The sequence below is a fragment of the Gadus morhua genome, chromosome 7, assembly GCF_902167405.1.
Source record: "Gadus morhua chromosome 7, gadMor3.0, whole genome shotgun sequence".
Lineage (NCBI taxonomy): Eukaryota > Metazoa > Chordata > Actinopteri > Gadiformes > Gadidae > Gadus > Gadus morhua.
The window spans coordinates 30,158,220-30,173,807 of record NC_044054.1 but is presented as its reverse complement, the minus strand read 5'-3'; the positions used below and the strand labels follow the sequence as shown (position 1 = coordinate 30,173,807).

At 44.8% G+C, this 15,588-nt stretch overlaps 3 protein-coding genes across 3 annotated transcripts; all 3 read left to right on the top strand.

The window, feature by feature from the left end:
• Positions 1-5,585: 5,585 nt before the first annotated feature.
• Positions 5,586-6,524, top strand: LOC115547138 (olfactory receptor 10G4-like). Its single transcript, XM_030361106.1, has one exon. The coding sequence runs from the start codon at positions 5,586-5,588 to the stop codon at positions 6,522-6,524; it is 939 nt and encodes a 312-aa protein (XP_030216966.1).
• Positions 6,525-9,129: 2,605 nt separating this feature from the next.
• On the top strand, positions 9,130-10,275 carry LOC115547806 (olfactory receptor 6Y1-like). Its single transcript, XM_030362263.1, has one exon. It carries the CDS (start codon positions 9,184-9,186, stop codon positions 10,120-10,122), a length of 939 nt encoding a protein of 312 aa, XP_030218123.1. The 5' UTR covers positions 9,130-9,183; the 3' UTR covers positions 10,123-10,275.
• Positions 10,276-13,060: 2,785 nt separating this feature from the next.
• Positions 13,061-14,063, top strand: LOC115547137 (olfactory receptor 10G4-like). The gene has a single exon (XM_030361105.1). It carries the CDS (start codon positions 13,110-13,112, stop codon positions 14,061-14,063), a length of 954 nt encoding a protein of 317 aa, XP_030216965.1. The 5' UTR covers positions 13,061-13,109.
• The last annotated feature ends 1,525 nt before the right edge of the window (positions 14,064-15,588 follow it).

Sequence of the window (15,588 nt, the reverse complement as noted above, 5' to 3'; positions counted from 1 at the left end):
TGTTTGTAACTTCAGTAGTGCCTTACCAAATATTGCCTGATGTGTGGAAAAAGCTTGAATGTCTGATGTATCTTTCTGCTTCTTCGTCTTCTACTTCTGTTCTTCATTTGTATATATGTATGTAAAAGATGAAGAAAGAACTGAGAAAACAGTACATTTTTAATCTTTCTCAAACTGTTGACAAAGATTAACCATCTTTCACAATCTGAATAATAAAATCAAAACCCAATTGAAATTTTGTTGTTTTTTTATTCCTTTCCCTTTTTTCATTATTTTTTGTTCTGAAAATTGTAATATTTATTCTGTCTAATAATGAAACCAACTCACACATTTTCTTTGTTGAAACAATTAATTGAATTTCTTAAAGTTCCTATGGCATGCTACTTCATGGTTGCTTATATATCGGTATTAGTGGGCCCTTAATACAGTACTTGAAGACGTTCAAGTAATTCAGCCTTTGTGCAGAATTACAGCCACTTTGAGCCGGTCCCACAATAAGCTTTCCACAACCACATCATGCTTTCCACTTCCACATCAATCTGAAGTAGACTGAACCGCGACATAGAGGAGAAAGGGATTGCTGCCCGCGATTGTCTCCCTCCGGAGCCCCGCTGCCCGCTGTCAAGGCACCACCGCCTCAGAAGCTGGCAGCGTGCCCCGCGGTGGTGGTGCCCCGCGGCGGTGGTGCCTCGCGGCGGCGGTGCCTCGTAGCGGTGGTGCCTGGCGGCGGTGGGCAGCGGGGCTCCAGTGGGAGACAATCGCGGCCAACAATCCCTTTCTCCTCCATGTCGTGGTTCATGTACTTCAGGGAGTCAAAGCCAAAGTTCCTTTCCCCCAATTCCTTCTCAACCATGGCTGAGATAACCCCCACTACGAGTCTCGTTGTGGAAATACCAGAGACATCAGAGAACCTACGTGTTATGCGCCATAACACAACAGCAGAACGGTTATTCAAATAACAAAGAAGTGTACAACACTTGCGTTAAAGTGTGTGTATTTACACACACAAACACAAACAAATGGGGTGCAAGGTCGTAGCTTAGGCCCCGTCCACACAAAGCCGATTTCATGGCGAAATCGCAAAGGTCGTGTACGGTTCGGCCTTCCGTCCACACAAAGCCCGCGAATCCGCTGACCGAAACCGTAACTTCGGAAACCACCCTCGGAGGTGGTTTCAAATCTACCCGGTTTCGTTTTGGATTCGTGTGGACGCCTGAAACCGACTGAAACTGTAAACCATGACGTCATCGCCCCACCCCTCGACCCTCTAGCCAATGACTGTTAAGCCTGCGGAGTCTCCGAACTCACAACAACAAAGATGATGGCGGACTACAGCCTTGTAATCGTTCTGCAGCAGATCATGTCCCTTGTTGGGTTGCTAAGCCATTATTTATTGAGACTGTTGACTGACTGTTGGTTTGCGTTGTTAGTGGTTCGGGGGGCAGCCTTTATGCGCATGCTCGCCTCTTCTTATTATTAATTTTTCTTCTGGATTTCTGTAGCAGAAGCAGCGCCCCTTATGGGCCTGGCATGTGTACTACAGCGTTTCTACAGATCTACCCGGTTTCGCTTGACTCCGTCTTTACAGAGATACTCCGAAACCGGATAGATCGAAACCGGAACGGTTTCGCCCGTTTCAGCTTCGTGTGGACGGGGCCTTATTGTCTCATTGGCTCAGTCTGAGCTTTCATTTTTCAAAGGCGGAGCAGAATACCTAGTGCTCTTTTTACACCTAACGGCATTTCTTGCTACTAGGGGAACATAGGCAGGCTAGGGGAACTCATATTAATGTTAGAAAACCTCATAAAGTGACATTTTCATGCCATGGGATCTTTAAGCAAAGTGGCTTTTACTGAGCTTTACCGAAACCAGGACACTTGGTGGTGGTGTTGAAACCAGTTTATTGCAGAATTGAAAGAGAACAGTAAATGAAGCACGTGATCATTGCCACCATGTTGGAGTGACCCCAAGTATGTCTGAGGATGGCTGGTTTAACCTGTGAAAGTAGATTGCTCAATGCACAACAGGTGTGCAGCCTCACTCAACGTAAGGTCAGAGACTAATCTGTCTGACTCGGGCCAGATGAGGCTGCTTAAACCAGCCGTCATCCACATACACTCCACAATTACCTGTTGCCATAGTAGACTACAACCAGTAACAATGGAATACAGTATACAATCTCAAAGCTACAAAATCAAAGTAGTTCACACCCTCAATTAATCGAATATTTATAAAAATGTGCATGAACATACCAAAAACCCGAATTAAGATTTCATTGTTATAATCCCAGGTTTTATTTGGAATGAAAACCTTTTGCAATAATCCATTTGTTGTACTTTACTACTGTCTCCTCATCCTTGGCTCAGTGTGGGACTGTTCTTTTGGAGATTGGGGTGACACCCCAGGCGTCCGGTCGGCTGCCCTGGCCACGCCACCAGGGGCGTAGCTGGGGACGGTGCCACCGTTGGGGGCCTGCCTCACGTAAGCTTACAGAGCATGATAATAAACCTCCACCACAAGAGAACTGTCTGAATTCACATGTGCTAAGTCTAGTCACAAATAGACCTGAGAGCTGGCTAATATTTACATTGCTCCACTATCTCATACAACAGAGTCATGGTGGATTCTAACCCCCCCCCATCTCATATATTTTCTCCTCCTTTTCTTTAATAGATGTATTTGGGATTTCAGTAATGATACTTTGGCCGTAAATAAAAATCATGATCACAATGTTTGTTTTACTCTCAAAATCTGTTGGACCAATCATTTTACTTCCCATAATTTCTGATCATACGTGCTCACACGTATATTCTAAGGCTGTCTTTCCTGAGAGTGTCGTCTAACATATTAATTATTGAAAGCCAAGCTTTCAGCAGCAATGTTCATCAAGCCAAAAAGTGATGCAAAAAAAAGGTAAAGATATGAAAGATCTGGATGTGCGCAACTCCAAATTGCCAGGATTGGATGCATTTTGAGGACCATCGGTTGCTGCTAGTGCTAGCGTTAGCAATGTTGACAATAGCGACAGCATGGAGAAGGGGGAGAAGGGAGACCTGGGCTCAGTTTCCCGAAAGTTATCGTTAGCCCAAGTGGTTTGTGAAGTTCGTCGTACGAGCATCGTACAGTTTTCACAGTTTCCCAAAAACCTCGTTGCGTAACGAACGTTGTGAAAACACTCGTAGCTAACAAGGGTTCCAGGGGTGCTCGTAGAGTGCTAAGAGCATCGTTACTTTAGCCTCAGTGGAGTCACCACCTGGACATTCAGTGGTATTGGAAGTGTTTTATTAAAATACATCCAATACCGGTGAATGTCCAGCTGGCGCAATTTCACAATACCCCCAAAACAGTGGTTACCGCCAATATATTACTCATAAACTAATGTTAGATTTAAACAGCAAAGACAGAGACATGTTCGAAGTCAACAACATTTATTGCAGCAATTAAAAATTCCAAAAATAGATGGAGAGCCAAAATTGACCAATCAAACGCAATAGCCGTGTCAATGGCAAGCTTCTGCGTTCAAATGATAATGAATGAATGGAACGTTGCATTTTTAATGTTTACACCAAAGATTCTAGGCTAGAGAGGGTGCGCCAATGTACACACAGTACGTTCAGGATAAGGACAGATATAGCATATGTCGGCTTAGGCCTAATCAATTGCGTTTTGATATTTTTAGCATTCATATTATTGTAGTCTATTATTTTCGTAGGTTACTCTGCTATTGGCCTTGATGTGAAGATTTTTTTTTTACTGTCCCAAAATATACAGTTTAATCTCACAAAATTCCTGCGTCTCCCCCTCCTATAGAGCCCATTTCAGCACCATGTCAGTGGACAGTTTAAATTCTACAAACGTCGTTAGAGCAGTGCACGCACGTTCATGTTAAGAGGAGTTTTGGGAAACACACTGAATGAAAGATCCTTTGTGAGAATGTTCATTATTACAATGTCCAGATAGAAGCACCGACTCCAAGCTTTAATGTTTATGTAAATCTATATATTTAGAAATGGTATGTATGGAGGTGGGTCTGATTCAAAGTCCCGGGCCGATGTTCAGTCCCAGTCCGATCCTGACTCTGCCTTCAAGACTGAGGCCTTATTTGAGATAAATTGAGGCCACAGAGCATCAAGTCCTCAGTTCATCATCAGCTGTGTTACTGTTACTCTTATCCAAACCACCGTTTCCCCTCGAGTCAATTTACAATTAGGGCATTTAGCAGACGCTTTTATTCAAAGCGACTTACATCGTTTAATACACACATTGACACACCAACGGCAAAGTCAACCATGCAAGGCGACCGCCAGCTCGTCAGGAGCAGTTAGGGTTAAGTGACTTCCTCAGGGACACATCAACACTCAGCTAGGATTGAACTAGCAACCTTCCAGTTACAAGACAACTGCTCTAACTCCTGAGCTAATCCGATCGAGACGTCAGTTCACCATCAGCTTTGTTACTGTAACTCGTATCCAAACCACTGTTTCCCCTCGAGTCCCTCTGTTATCAGCTTATTGTCAGTGAATTAATAAGAGGCCTCATTAGCTCTCTGGGCATATTGCAGGTGTTCAGATTCCTTTAGGGACACAGAGTGTCCCTAAAGCTGTGTCTCTAAGCTCCTCTCACGCATAGTTCTCAGTATATTACTGGGATAACATTTCAGGCACCGCTAGTGATTTATACTATTCACACATGCTTTCAGCAGCTCACGTTCACACATGGCTTGGCAAAGCCAAAAGCTGGAGATAATGTATACATGGGGCGAGTTAACAAACAGTCCGTGCAGATTTCCAGGAATATCTATCCCTGTTCCCATTCACGTTTGACCTCATGCAGGAAATGGCATGGAAAGGGCCTGAAGGAAACAAGCAGCAGCTAGGACACTGTGATCCTAAATCTGTAAGGTATATCCTAGTTCCCTCTAGGCTTTATTCCTGCCTTCCCGATGAAAACAAGAGAGATCCTGACTCCCTGTGTTCACTACAGATCCCATGGCACTCATCCCAAGAGTAGTGTTGCTGACCCTTGTGTCCAGGCCAGATGAACCCCAACCTGGCCCCTCAGCCAGCATCACCACATGAACATAACGTAACATGTGTTTGTTTTGTGTGGTTCACGTCCCTAAAGACCACAGGGTACCATTTAATTAGGTCTGGCGGGACCTGCTGAACTCGACCTTCACTGATGTTCCAAAACTATTTTGACAACCGTGATGTAATATTGACAGGAGTTAGTGTTAATGGAATGAGCAACCAAAAATTGCATTTTGTACGGTTCAATCTATCTAATTTTTTATATTAAAACTTTATAAAAAATATATATTATTTATTGCAGTTGAGACATCTGCATTAGCATGCGAGACGACCAGAGGTTTAATAAACTAGACTATATGACTTTCCTCTGCACAGAGGAAAGAATAACTACTTGACCACAACACGTGACTCACCTGCCATGCATCCCATAGGCTGCGGCTTCTGAACCTCACCTTTATAATGCACACTTCTTGGAACCAAACTTCCAGTCTAGCATCATAATTTCATGACTGTAATCAGGCTTTAACACGTCAAGGGAGGTTCCCTTGCGTGAGGATGTCGTTAGTGAACTTCTCAGGGCAGAACGTGGTAGAGTTCACCATCACAGGCTTCGACCACCTACCCTACCACAAGCTGATGGGCACTGTGATCCTGCTGGCCTACTGCCTGGCCCTCCTCGGCTCCACCACCAACATCTGCGTCATCTCCACAGACAGGCGTCTGCACCGCCCCATGTACCTGCTGATCTGTAACCTGGCTCTGGTGGACATCATGTTCTCCACCAGCGCCAGTACCACCATGATCTCTGTTCTGCTGGCCGGGGACAAAACCATCTCCTACAACTCTTGCCTGTCCCGCGTCTTCATCTACCACCTAGGAGACGTCACACAGTGTCTGGCCCTCTCTCTGATGGCACTGGACCGCACTGTGGCCATCAGTAAGCCTTTACGCTATGCCACCATCCTGACCAACCAGCGAGTGTTCCTATTGATTGTGGTGTCCTGGCTTTTGGGGATCGGTTGCATTGGCAAATTGGCGTACATTGCAGATCAGCTGCCTCACTGTCAGCCTGTGATCAAATACGTTTTCTGTGACTATGCAGCGTTCATCAGGGCAGCCTGTGTGGATCCAGCACCGTATTGGTTCGTGCCCAGTATAATTGGTCTGTGGCTAATCGCTGGGCAGTTGCCATTGATCTTACTTTCCTATGGGAAACTTGTCTTTACTGTGCTGAGGCTCCCAAGCACGGAGAAAGGAGGGCGCACGTTCCGCACTGTCATCAGCCATTTTATCCCTGTTGTTTGTTACTATGCTCCGAAGCTGGTATCAGTACTGTTAACCAGAGTGGGAGTTAGGCTGAACTTAACAGAGAGAAACGCTTTGCAGATCATCTCTACGCTAGTGCCATCTCTCATTAACCCCTCCGTCTACTGTCTGCAGAACAAAGAGATCAGGGGCGCTGTCTTACGCATATTTAGGAGAAATCCGGTCTAACCATCCAAGGACTAATGTGTGTAACCTCAGTAGTGCTTTACCAAATGTTGCCTGATGTTTGAAAAAGCTTGAATGTCTGGTGTGTCTTTCTGCTTCTTCGTCTTCTACTTCTGTTCTTCATTTGTATATATGTATGTAAAAGATGAAGAAAGTGATCGGACAAAACAGTGCATTTTTTATCTTTCTCAAACTGTTTACAGAGATTAACCATATTTCACAATCTAAATAATAAAATCAAAACCCAATTGAAATGTTTTTTTATTGTTTTCCTTTTTTTCATTCATTTTTTGTTTTGAAAATTGTTATATTTATTCTGGCTAATAATGAAACTAACTCACACATTTTCTTTGTTGAAACAAATTAATTTAATTTCTTAAAGTTCCCTTGGCATGCTTCTTTATGGATGCTTATATATAGGTGCTAGTGGGCCCTTAATACAGTATGAATCCACTGTTATCATGAAACTTGGCCCTGGAGGCTACTGCCACTATCTCAATGCCCTCTTGCTCCAGCTCCAACAAACCCACACTATCAACAACTGCTCAACCAGAGATCGCCCTCCAGCCTCAAGGTTTGGAACATAATGGGCCCAGTGCAAGACTAGCACCGGGGCCTAGCAGAACTACGCTAAGCCACTGTACGCCACATGCAACAAATACAATTTAAAGAGATGGTCAACCAGATCAAAAAACTTAAAATAACATAACATATCAAAGAGGGATGTTTCAACGACACATCTACCGAATATCTTGTCTGGAAAATATCGGAAGGATAATACTTGGTTACCCGCTTAGTCAGGAGGAAAAAAATATTATTTTCCTCAAAACGCCGGAGGCCTCTTTCATGTTAAGGGGCCCCTGGGCCCAGATTACCCATATGGTAGCTCCAGGTTTGCAGCAGCCTCCTTTGCTTTGAATCGCCTTGCTCCCTGTTTCGTAGAGGGACCATAAATCCCTACTGATAGGGAGTCCACTACATTACAGTCCAGTAATACAGGATAGAGTTATTGTAGGCCATCTGTAGGGGTGCAGCATTACAATGTCCGGATAGAAGCACCGACTCCAAGCTTTAATGTTTACGTAAATCTATATATTTAGAAATGGTATGTGTGGTGGTGGGTCTGTTTCAAAGTCCCGGGCCGATGTTCAGTCCCAGTCCGATCATGACTCTGCCTTCAAGACTGAGGCCTTATTTGAGATAAATTGAGGCCACAGAGCATCAAGTCCTCAGTTCACCATCAGCTGTGTTACTGTTACTCTTATCCAAACCACCGTTTCCCCTCGAGTCAATTTACAATTAGGGCATTTAGCAGACGCTTTTATTCAAAGCGACTTACATCGTTTAATACACACATTGACACACCAACGGCAAAGTCAACCATGCAAGGCGACCGCCAGCTCGTCAGGAGCAGTTAGGGTTAAGTGTCTTCCTCAGGGACACATCAACACTCAGCTAGGATTGACCTAGCAACCTGTCAGTTACAAGACAACTGCTCTAACTCCTGAGCTAAGCCGATCGAGACGTCAGTTCACCATCAGCTGCGTTACTGTAACTCTTATCCAAACCACTGTTTCCCCTCGAGTCCCTCTGTTATCAGCTTATTGTCAGTAAATTAATAAGAGGCCTCATTAGCTCACTGGGCATATTGCAGGTGTTCAGATTCCTTTAGGGACACACATGTGTCTCTAAGTTCCTCTCACGCATAGTTCTCAGTGTATTACTGGGATAACATTTCAGGCACCGCTAGTGATTTATGCTATTCACACATGCTTTCAGCAGCTCACCTTCACACATGGTTTGGCAAAGCCAAAAGCTGGAGATAAGGTATACATGGGGCGAGTTAACAAACAGTCCGTGCAGATTTCCAGGAATATCTATCCCTGTTCCCATTCACGTTTGACCTCATGCAGGAAATGGCATGGAAAGGGCCTGAAGGAAACAAGCAGCAGCTAGGACACTGATCCTAAATCTGTATGGTATATCCTAGTTCCCTCTAGGCTTTATTCCTGCCTTCCCGATGAAAACAAGAGGGATCCTGACTCCCTGTGGTCACTACAGATCCCATGGCACTCATCCCAAGAGTAGTGGTGCTGACCCATGTGTCCAGGCCAGATGAACCCCAACCTGGCCCCTCAGCCAGCATCACCACATGAACATAACGTAACGTGTGTTTGTTTTGTGTGGTTCACGTCCCTAAAGACCACAGGGTACCATTTAATTAGGTCTGGCGGGACCTGCTGAACTCGACCTTCACTGATGTTGCAAAACTATTTTGACAACCCTGATGTTATATTGACAGGAGTTAGTGTTAATGGAATGAGCAACCAAAAATTGCATTTGGTACGGTTCAATCTAATCTTAACACTTGTTTGGATTCAGCAATGAAAATATATTATTTATTGCAGTTGAGACATCTGCATTACCATGCGAGATGACCAGAGGTTTAATAAACAAGACTATATGACTTTCCTCTGCACAGAGGAAAGAATTACTACTTGACCAAAACACGTGACTCACCTGCCATGCATCCCATAGGCTGCAGCTTCTGAACCTCACCTTTATAATGCACACTTCTTAGAACCAAACTTCCAGTCTAGCATCATCATTTCATGACTGTGCTCCGGCTTTAACGCGTCAAGGGAGGTTCCCTTGCGTGAGGATGTCTTTAGTGAACTTCTCAGGGCAGAACGTGGCAGAGTTCACCATTACGGGCTTCGACCATCTACCCTACCACAAGCTGATGGGCACTGTGATCCTGCTGGCCTACTGCCTGGCCCTCCTCTGCTCCACAACCAACATCTGCGTCATCTCCACAGACAGGAGTCTGCACCGCCCCATGTACCTGCTGATCTGTAACCTGGCTCTGGTGGACATCATGTTCACCACCGGCGCCAGTACCACCATGATCTCTGTTCTTCTGGCCGGGGACAAAACCGTGTCCTACAACTCCTGCCTGTCCCGCGTCTTCATCTACCACCTAGGAGACATCACACAGTGTCTGGCCCTCTCTCTGATGGCACTGGACCGCACTGTGGCCATCAGCGAGCCCTTACGCTATGCCACCATCCTGACCAACCAGCGAGTGTTCCTATTGATTGTGGTGTCCTGGCTTTTGGGGATCGGTTGCATGGGCAAATTGGTTTATACTGCAGATCAGCTGCCGTACTGTCAGCCTGTGATCAAATACGTTTTCTGTGACTATGCAGCGATCATCAGGGCAGCCTGTGTGGATCCAGAACCGTATTGGTTCGTGCCCAGTATAATTGGTCTGTGGCTAATCGCTGGGCAGTTGCTATTGATCTTACTTTCCTATGGGAAACTTGTCTTTACTGTGCTGAGGCTCCCAAGCATGGAGAAAGGAGGGCGCACGTTCCGCACTGTCATCAGCCATTTCATCCCTGTTGTTTGTTACTATGCTCCGAAGCTGGTGTCAGATCTGTTAACCAGAGTGGGAGTTACGCTGAACTTAACAGAGAGAAACGCTTTGCTGATCATCTCTACGCTAGTGCCATCTCTCATTAACCCCTCCGTCTACTGTCTGCAGAACAAAGAGATCAGGGGCGCTCTCTTACGCATATTTAGGAGAAATCCGGTCTAACCATCCAAGGACTAATGTGTGTAACCTCAGTAGTGCTTTACCAAATATTGCATGATGTTTGAAAAAGCTTGAATTAGAAAAAACTTTCTGATTCTTTGTCTTCTACTTCTGTTCTTCATTTGTATATATGTATGTAAAAGATGAAGAAAGTGATCGGAGAAAACAGTGCATTTTTAATCTTTCTCAAACTGTTTACAGAGATTAACCATCTTTCACAATCTAAATAATAAAAACAAAAACCAATTGAAATGTTCTTTTATTATTTTCCTTTTTTTCATTCATTTTTTGTTCTGAAAATTGTTATATTTATTCTGGCTAATAATGAAACCAACTCACAAATTTTCTTCGTTGAAACAAATTAATTTAATTTCTTAAAGGTCCCTTGGCATGCTTCTTTATGGATGCTTATACATAGGTGTTAGTGGGCCCTTAATACAGTATGGATCCATGGTTATCATGAAACTTGGCCCTGGAGGCTTCTGCCACTATCTCAATGCCCTCTTGCTCCAGCTCCACCGAACCCACACTATCAACAACTGCTCAACCAGAGATCGCCCTCCAGCCTCAAGGTTTGGAACATAATGGGCCCAGTGCAAGACTTGCACCGGGGCCTAGCAGAACTACGCTAAGCCACTGTACGCCGGATGCAACAAATGCAATTTAAAGAGATGGTCAACCAGATCTAAAAACTTAATATAACATAACATCTTAAAGGTCCCTTGGCATGCTTCTTTATGGATGCTTATACATAGGTGTTAGTGGGCCCTTAATACAGTATGGATCCATGGTTATCATGAAACTTGGCCCTGGAGGCTTCTGCCACTATCTCAATGCCCTCTTGCTCCAGCTCCATCGAACCCACACTATCAACGACTGCTCAACCAGAGATCGCCCTCCAGCCTCAAGGTTTGGAACATAATGGGCCCAGTGCAAGATTTGCACCAGGGCCTAGCAGAACTACGCTAAGCCACTGTACGCCGGATGCAACAAATACAATTTAAAGAGATGGTCAACCAGATCTAAAAACTTAATATAACATAACATATCAAAGAGGGATGTTTCAACGACACATCTACCGAATATCTTGTCTGGAAAATATCGGAAGGATAACGCTTGGTTACCCGCTTAGTCAGGAGGAAAGAAATATTATTTTCCTCAAAACGCCGGAGGCCTCTTTCATGTTAAGGGGCCCCTGGGCCCAGATTACCCATATGGTAGCTCCAGGTTTGCAGCAGCCGCCTTTGCTTTGAATCGCCTTGCTCCCTTTTTCGTAGAGGGATCATAAATCCTTACTGATGGGGAGTCCACTACATTACAGTCCAGTAATACAGGATAAAGTTATTGTAGGCAATCTGTAGGGGTGCAGCATTACAATGTCCGGATAGAAGCACCAACTCCAAAATTTAATGTTTATGTAAATCTATATATTTAGAAATGGTATGTGTGGTGGTGGGTCTGTTTCAAAGTCCCGGGCCGATGTTCAGTCCCAGTCCGATCATGTCTCTGCCTTCAAGACTGAGGCCTTATTTGAGACAAATTGAGGCCACAGAGCATCAAGTCCTCAGTTCATCCTCAGCTGTGTTACCGTTACTCTTATCCAAACCACTGTTTCCCCTCGAGTCAATTTACAATTAGGGCATTCAGCAGACGCTTTTATTCAAAGCGACTTACATCGTTTAATACACACATTCACACACCAACGGCAAAGTCAACCATGCAAGGCGATCGCCAGCTCGTCAGCAGCAGTTAGGGTAAAGTGTCTTCCTCAGGGACACATCAACACTCAGCTAGGATTGAACTAGCAACCTTTCGGTTACAAGACAACTGCTCTAACTCCTGAGCTAAGCCGATCAAGAACTCAGTTCACCATCAGCTGTGTTACTGTAACTATTATCCAAACCACTGTTTCCCCTAGAGTCCCTCTGTTATTAGCTTATTGTCAGTAAATTAATAAGAGGCCTCATTAGCTCACTGAGCACATTGCAGGTGTTCAGACTCCTCTAGGGACACACATGTGTCTCTAAGCTCCTCTTATGCATAGTTCTCAGTATATTACTGGGATAACATTTCAGGCACCGCTAGTGATTTAAACTATTCACACATGCTTTCAGCAGCTCACGTTCACACATGGCTTGGCAATGCCAAAAGCTGGAGATAAGGTATATATGGGGCGAGTTAACAAACAGTCCGTGCAGATTTCCAGGAATATCTATCCCTGTTCCCATTCACGTTTGACCTCATGCAGGAAATGGCATGGAAAGGGCCTGAAGGAAACAAGCAGCAGCTAGGACACTGTGATCCTAAATCTGTAAGGTATATCCTAGTTCCCTCTTGGCTTTATTCCTGCCTTCCCGATGAAAACAAGAGGGATCCTGACTCCCTGTGGTCACTACAGATCCCATGGCACTCATCCCAAGAGTAGTGGTGCTGACCCTTGTGTCCAGGCCAGATGAACCCCAACCTGGCCCCTCAGCCAGCATCACCACATGAACATAACGTAACATGTGTTTGTTTTGTGTGGTTCACGTCCCTAAAGACCACAGGGTACCATTTAATTAGGTCTGGCGGGACCTGCTGAACTCGACCTTCACTGATGTTGCAAAACTATTTTGACAACCGTGATGTAATATTGACAGGAAATAGTGTTAATGGAATGAGCACCCAAAAATTGCATTTTGTACGGTTCAATCTAATCTTAACACTTCAGCAATGAAAATATATTATTTATTGCAGTTGAGACATCTGCATTAGCATGCGAGACGACTAGAGGTTTAATAAACTAGACTATATGACTTTCCTCTGCACAGAGGAAAGAATAACTACTTGACCAAAACACGTGACTCACCTGCCATGCATCCCATAGGCTGCGGCTTCTGAACCTCACCTTTATAATGCACACTTCTTAGAACCAAACTTCCAGTCTAGCATCATCATTTCATGACTGTAATCAGGCTTTAACACGTCAAGCGAGGTTCCCTTGCGTGAGGATGTCGTTAGTGAACTTCTCAGGGCAGAACGTGGTGGAGTTCACCATCACAGGCTTTGACCACCTACCCTACCACAAGCTGATGGGCACTGTGATCCTGCTGGCCTACTGCCTGGCCCTCCTCGGCTCGACCACCAACATCTGCATCATCTCCGCAGACAGGCATCTGCACCGCCCCATGTACCTGCTGATCTGTAACCTGGCTCTGGTGGACATCATGTTCACCACCGGTGCCAGTACCACCATGATCTCTGTTCTGCTGGCCGGGGACAAAACCGTCTCCTACCACTCCTGCCTGTCCCGCGTCTTTATCTACCACCTAGGAGACGTCACACAGTGTCTGGCCCTCTCTCTGATGGCACTGGACCGCACTGTGGCCATCAGCGAGCCCTTACGCTATGCCACCATCCTGACCAACCAGCGAGTGTTCCTATTGATTGTGGTGTCCTGGCTTTTGGGTATTGGCTGCATTGGCAAGTTGGCTTACATTGCAGATCAGCTGCCGTACTGTCAGCCTGTGATCAAATACGTTTTCTGTGACTATGCAGCGATCATCAGGGCAGCCTGTGTGGATCCAGAACCGTACTGGTTCGTGCCCAGTTTAATTGGTCTGTGGCTATTCGCTGGGCAATTTCCATTGATCTTACTTTCCTATGGGAAACTTGTCTTTACTGTGCTGAGGCTCCCAAGCACGGAGAAAGGAGGGCGCACGTTCCGCACTGTCATCAGCCATTTCATCCCTGTCGTTTCTTTCTATGCTCCGAAGCTGGTGTCAATACTGTTAACCAGAGTGGGAGTTAGGCTGAACTTAACAGAGAGAAACGCTTTGCTGATCATCTCTACGCTAGTGCCATCCCTCATTAACCCCTCCGTCTACTGTCTGCAGAACAAAGAGATCAGAGGCGCTGTCTTACGCATATTTAGGAGAAATCCGGACTTACCTTCCAAGGACTAATGTGTGCAACCTCAGTAGTGCTTTACCAAATGTTGCCTGATGTTTGAAAAAGCTTGAATGTCTGGTGTGTCTTTCTGCTTCTTCGTCTTCTACTTCTGTTCTTCATTTGTATATATGTATGTAAAAGATGAAGAAAATGATCGGACAAAACAGTGCATTTTTTATCTTTCTCAAACTGTTAACAGAGATTAACCATATTTCACAATCTAAATAATAAAATCAAAACCCAATTGAAATGTTTTTTATTGTTTTCCTTTTTTTCATTCATTTTTTGTTCTGAAAATTGTTATATTTATTCTGGCTAATAATGAAACTAACTCACACATTTTCTTTGTTGAAACACATTAATTTAATTTCTTGAAGTTCCCTTGGCATGCTTCTTTATGGATGCTTATATATAGGTGCTAGTGGGCCCTTAATACAGTATGGATCCACTGTTATCATGAAACTTGGCCCTGGAGGCTACTGCCACTATCTCAATGCCCTCTTGCTCCAGCTCCAACAAACCCACTCTATCAACAACTGCTCAACCAGAGATCGCCCTCCAGCCTCAAGGTTTGGAACATAATGGGCCCAGTGCAAGACTTGCACAGGGGCCTAGCAGAACTACGCTTAGCCACTGTACGCCACATGCAACAAATACAATTTAAAGAGATGGACAACCAGATCTAAAAACTTAAAATAACATAACATATCAAAGAGGGATGTTTCAACGACACATCTACCGAATATCTTGTCTGGAAAATATCGGAAGGATAACACTTGGTTACCCGCTTAGTCAGGAGGAAAAAAATATTATTTTCCTCAAAACGCCGGAGCCCTCTTTCATGTTAAGGGGCCCCTGGGCCCAGATTACCCATGTGGTAGCTCCAGGTTTGCAGCAGCCGCCTTTGCTTTGAATCGCCTTGCTCCCTGTTTCGTAGAGGGACCATAAATCCTTACTGATAGGGAGTCCACTAAATTACAGTCCAGTAATACAGGATAGAGTTATTGTAGGCAATCTGTAGGGGTGCAGCATTACAATGTCCGGATAGAAGCACCGACTCCAAGCTTTAATGTTTACGTAAATCTATTTATTTAGAAATGGTATGTGTGGTGGTGGGTCTGTTTCAAAGTCCCGACTGAACCGATGTTCAGTCCCAGTCCGATCCTGACTCTGCCTTCAAGACTGAGGCCTTATTTGAGATAAATTGAGGCCACAGAGCATCAAGTCCTCAGTTCACCATCAGCTGTGTTACTGTTACTCTTATCCAAACCACCGTTTCCCCTCGAGTCAATTTACAATTAGGGCATTTAGCAGACGCTTTTATTCAAAGCGACTTACATCGTTTAATACACACATTGACACACCAACGGCAAAGTCAACCATGCAAGGCGACCGCCAGCTCATCAGGAGCAGTTAGGGTTAAGTGTCTTCCTCAGGGACACATCAACACTCAGCTAGGATTGAACTAGCAACCTTTCAGTTACAAGACAACTGCTCTAACTCCTGAGCTAAGCCGATCGAGACATCAGTTCACCATCA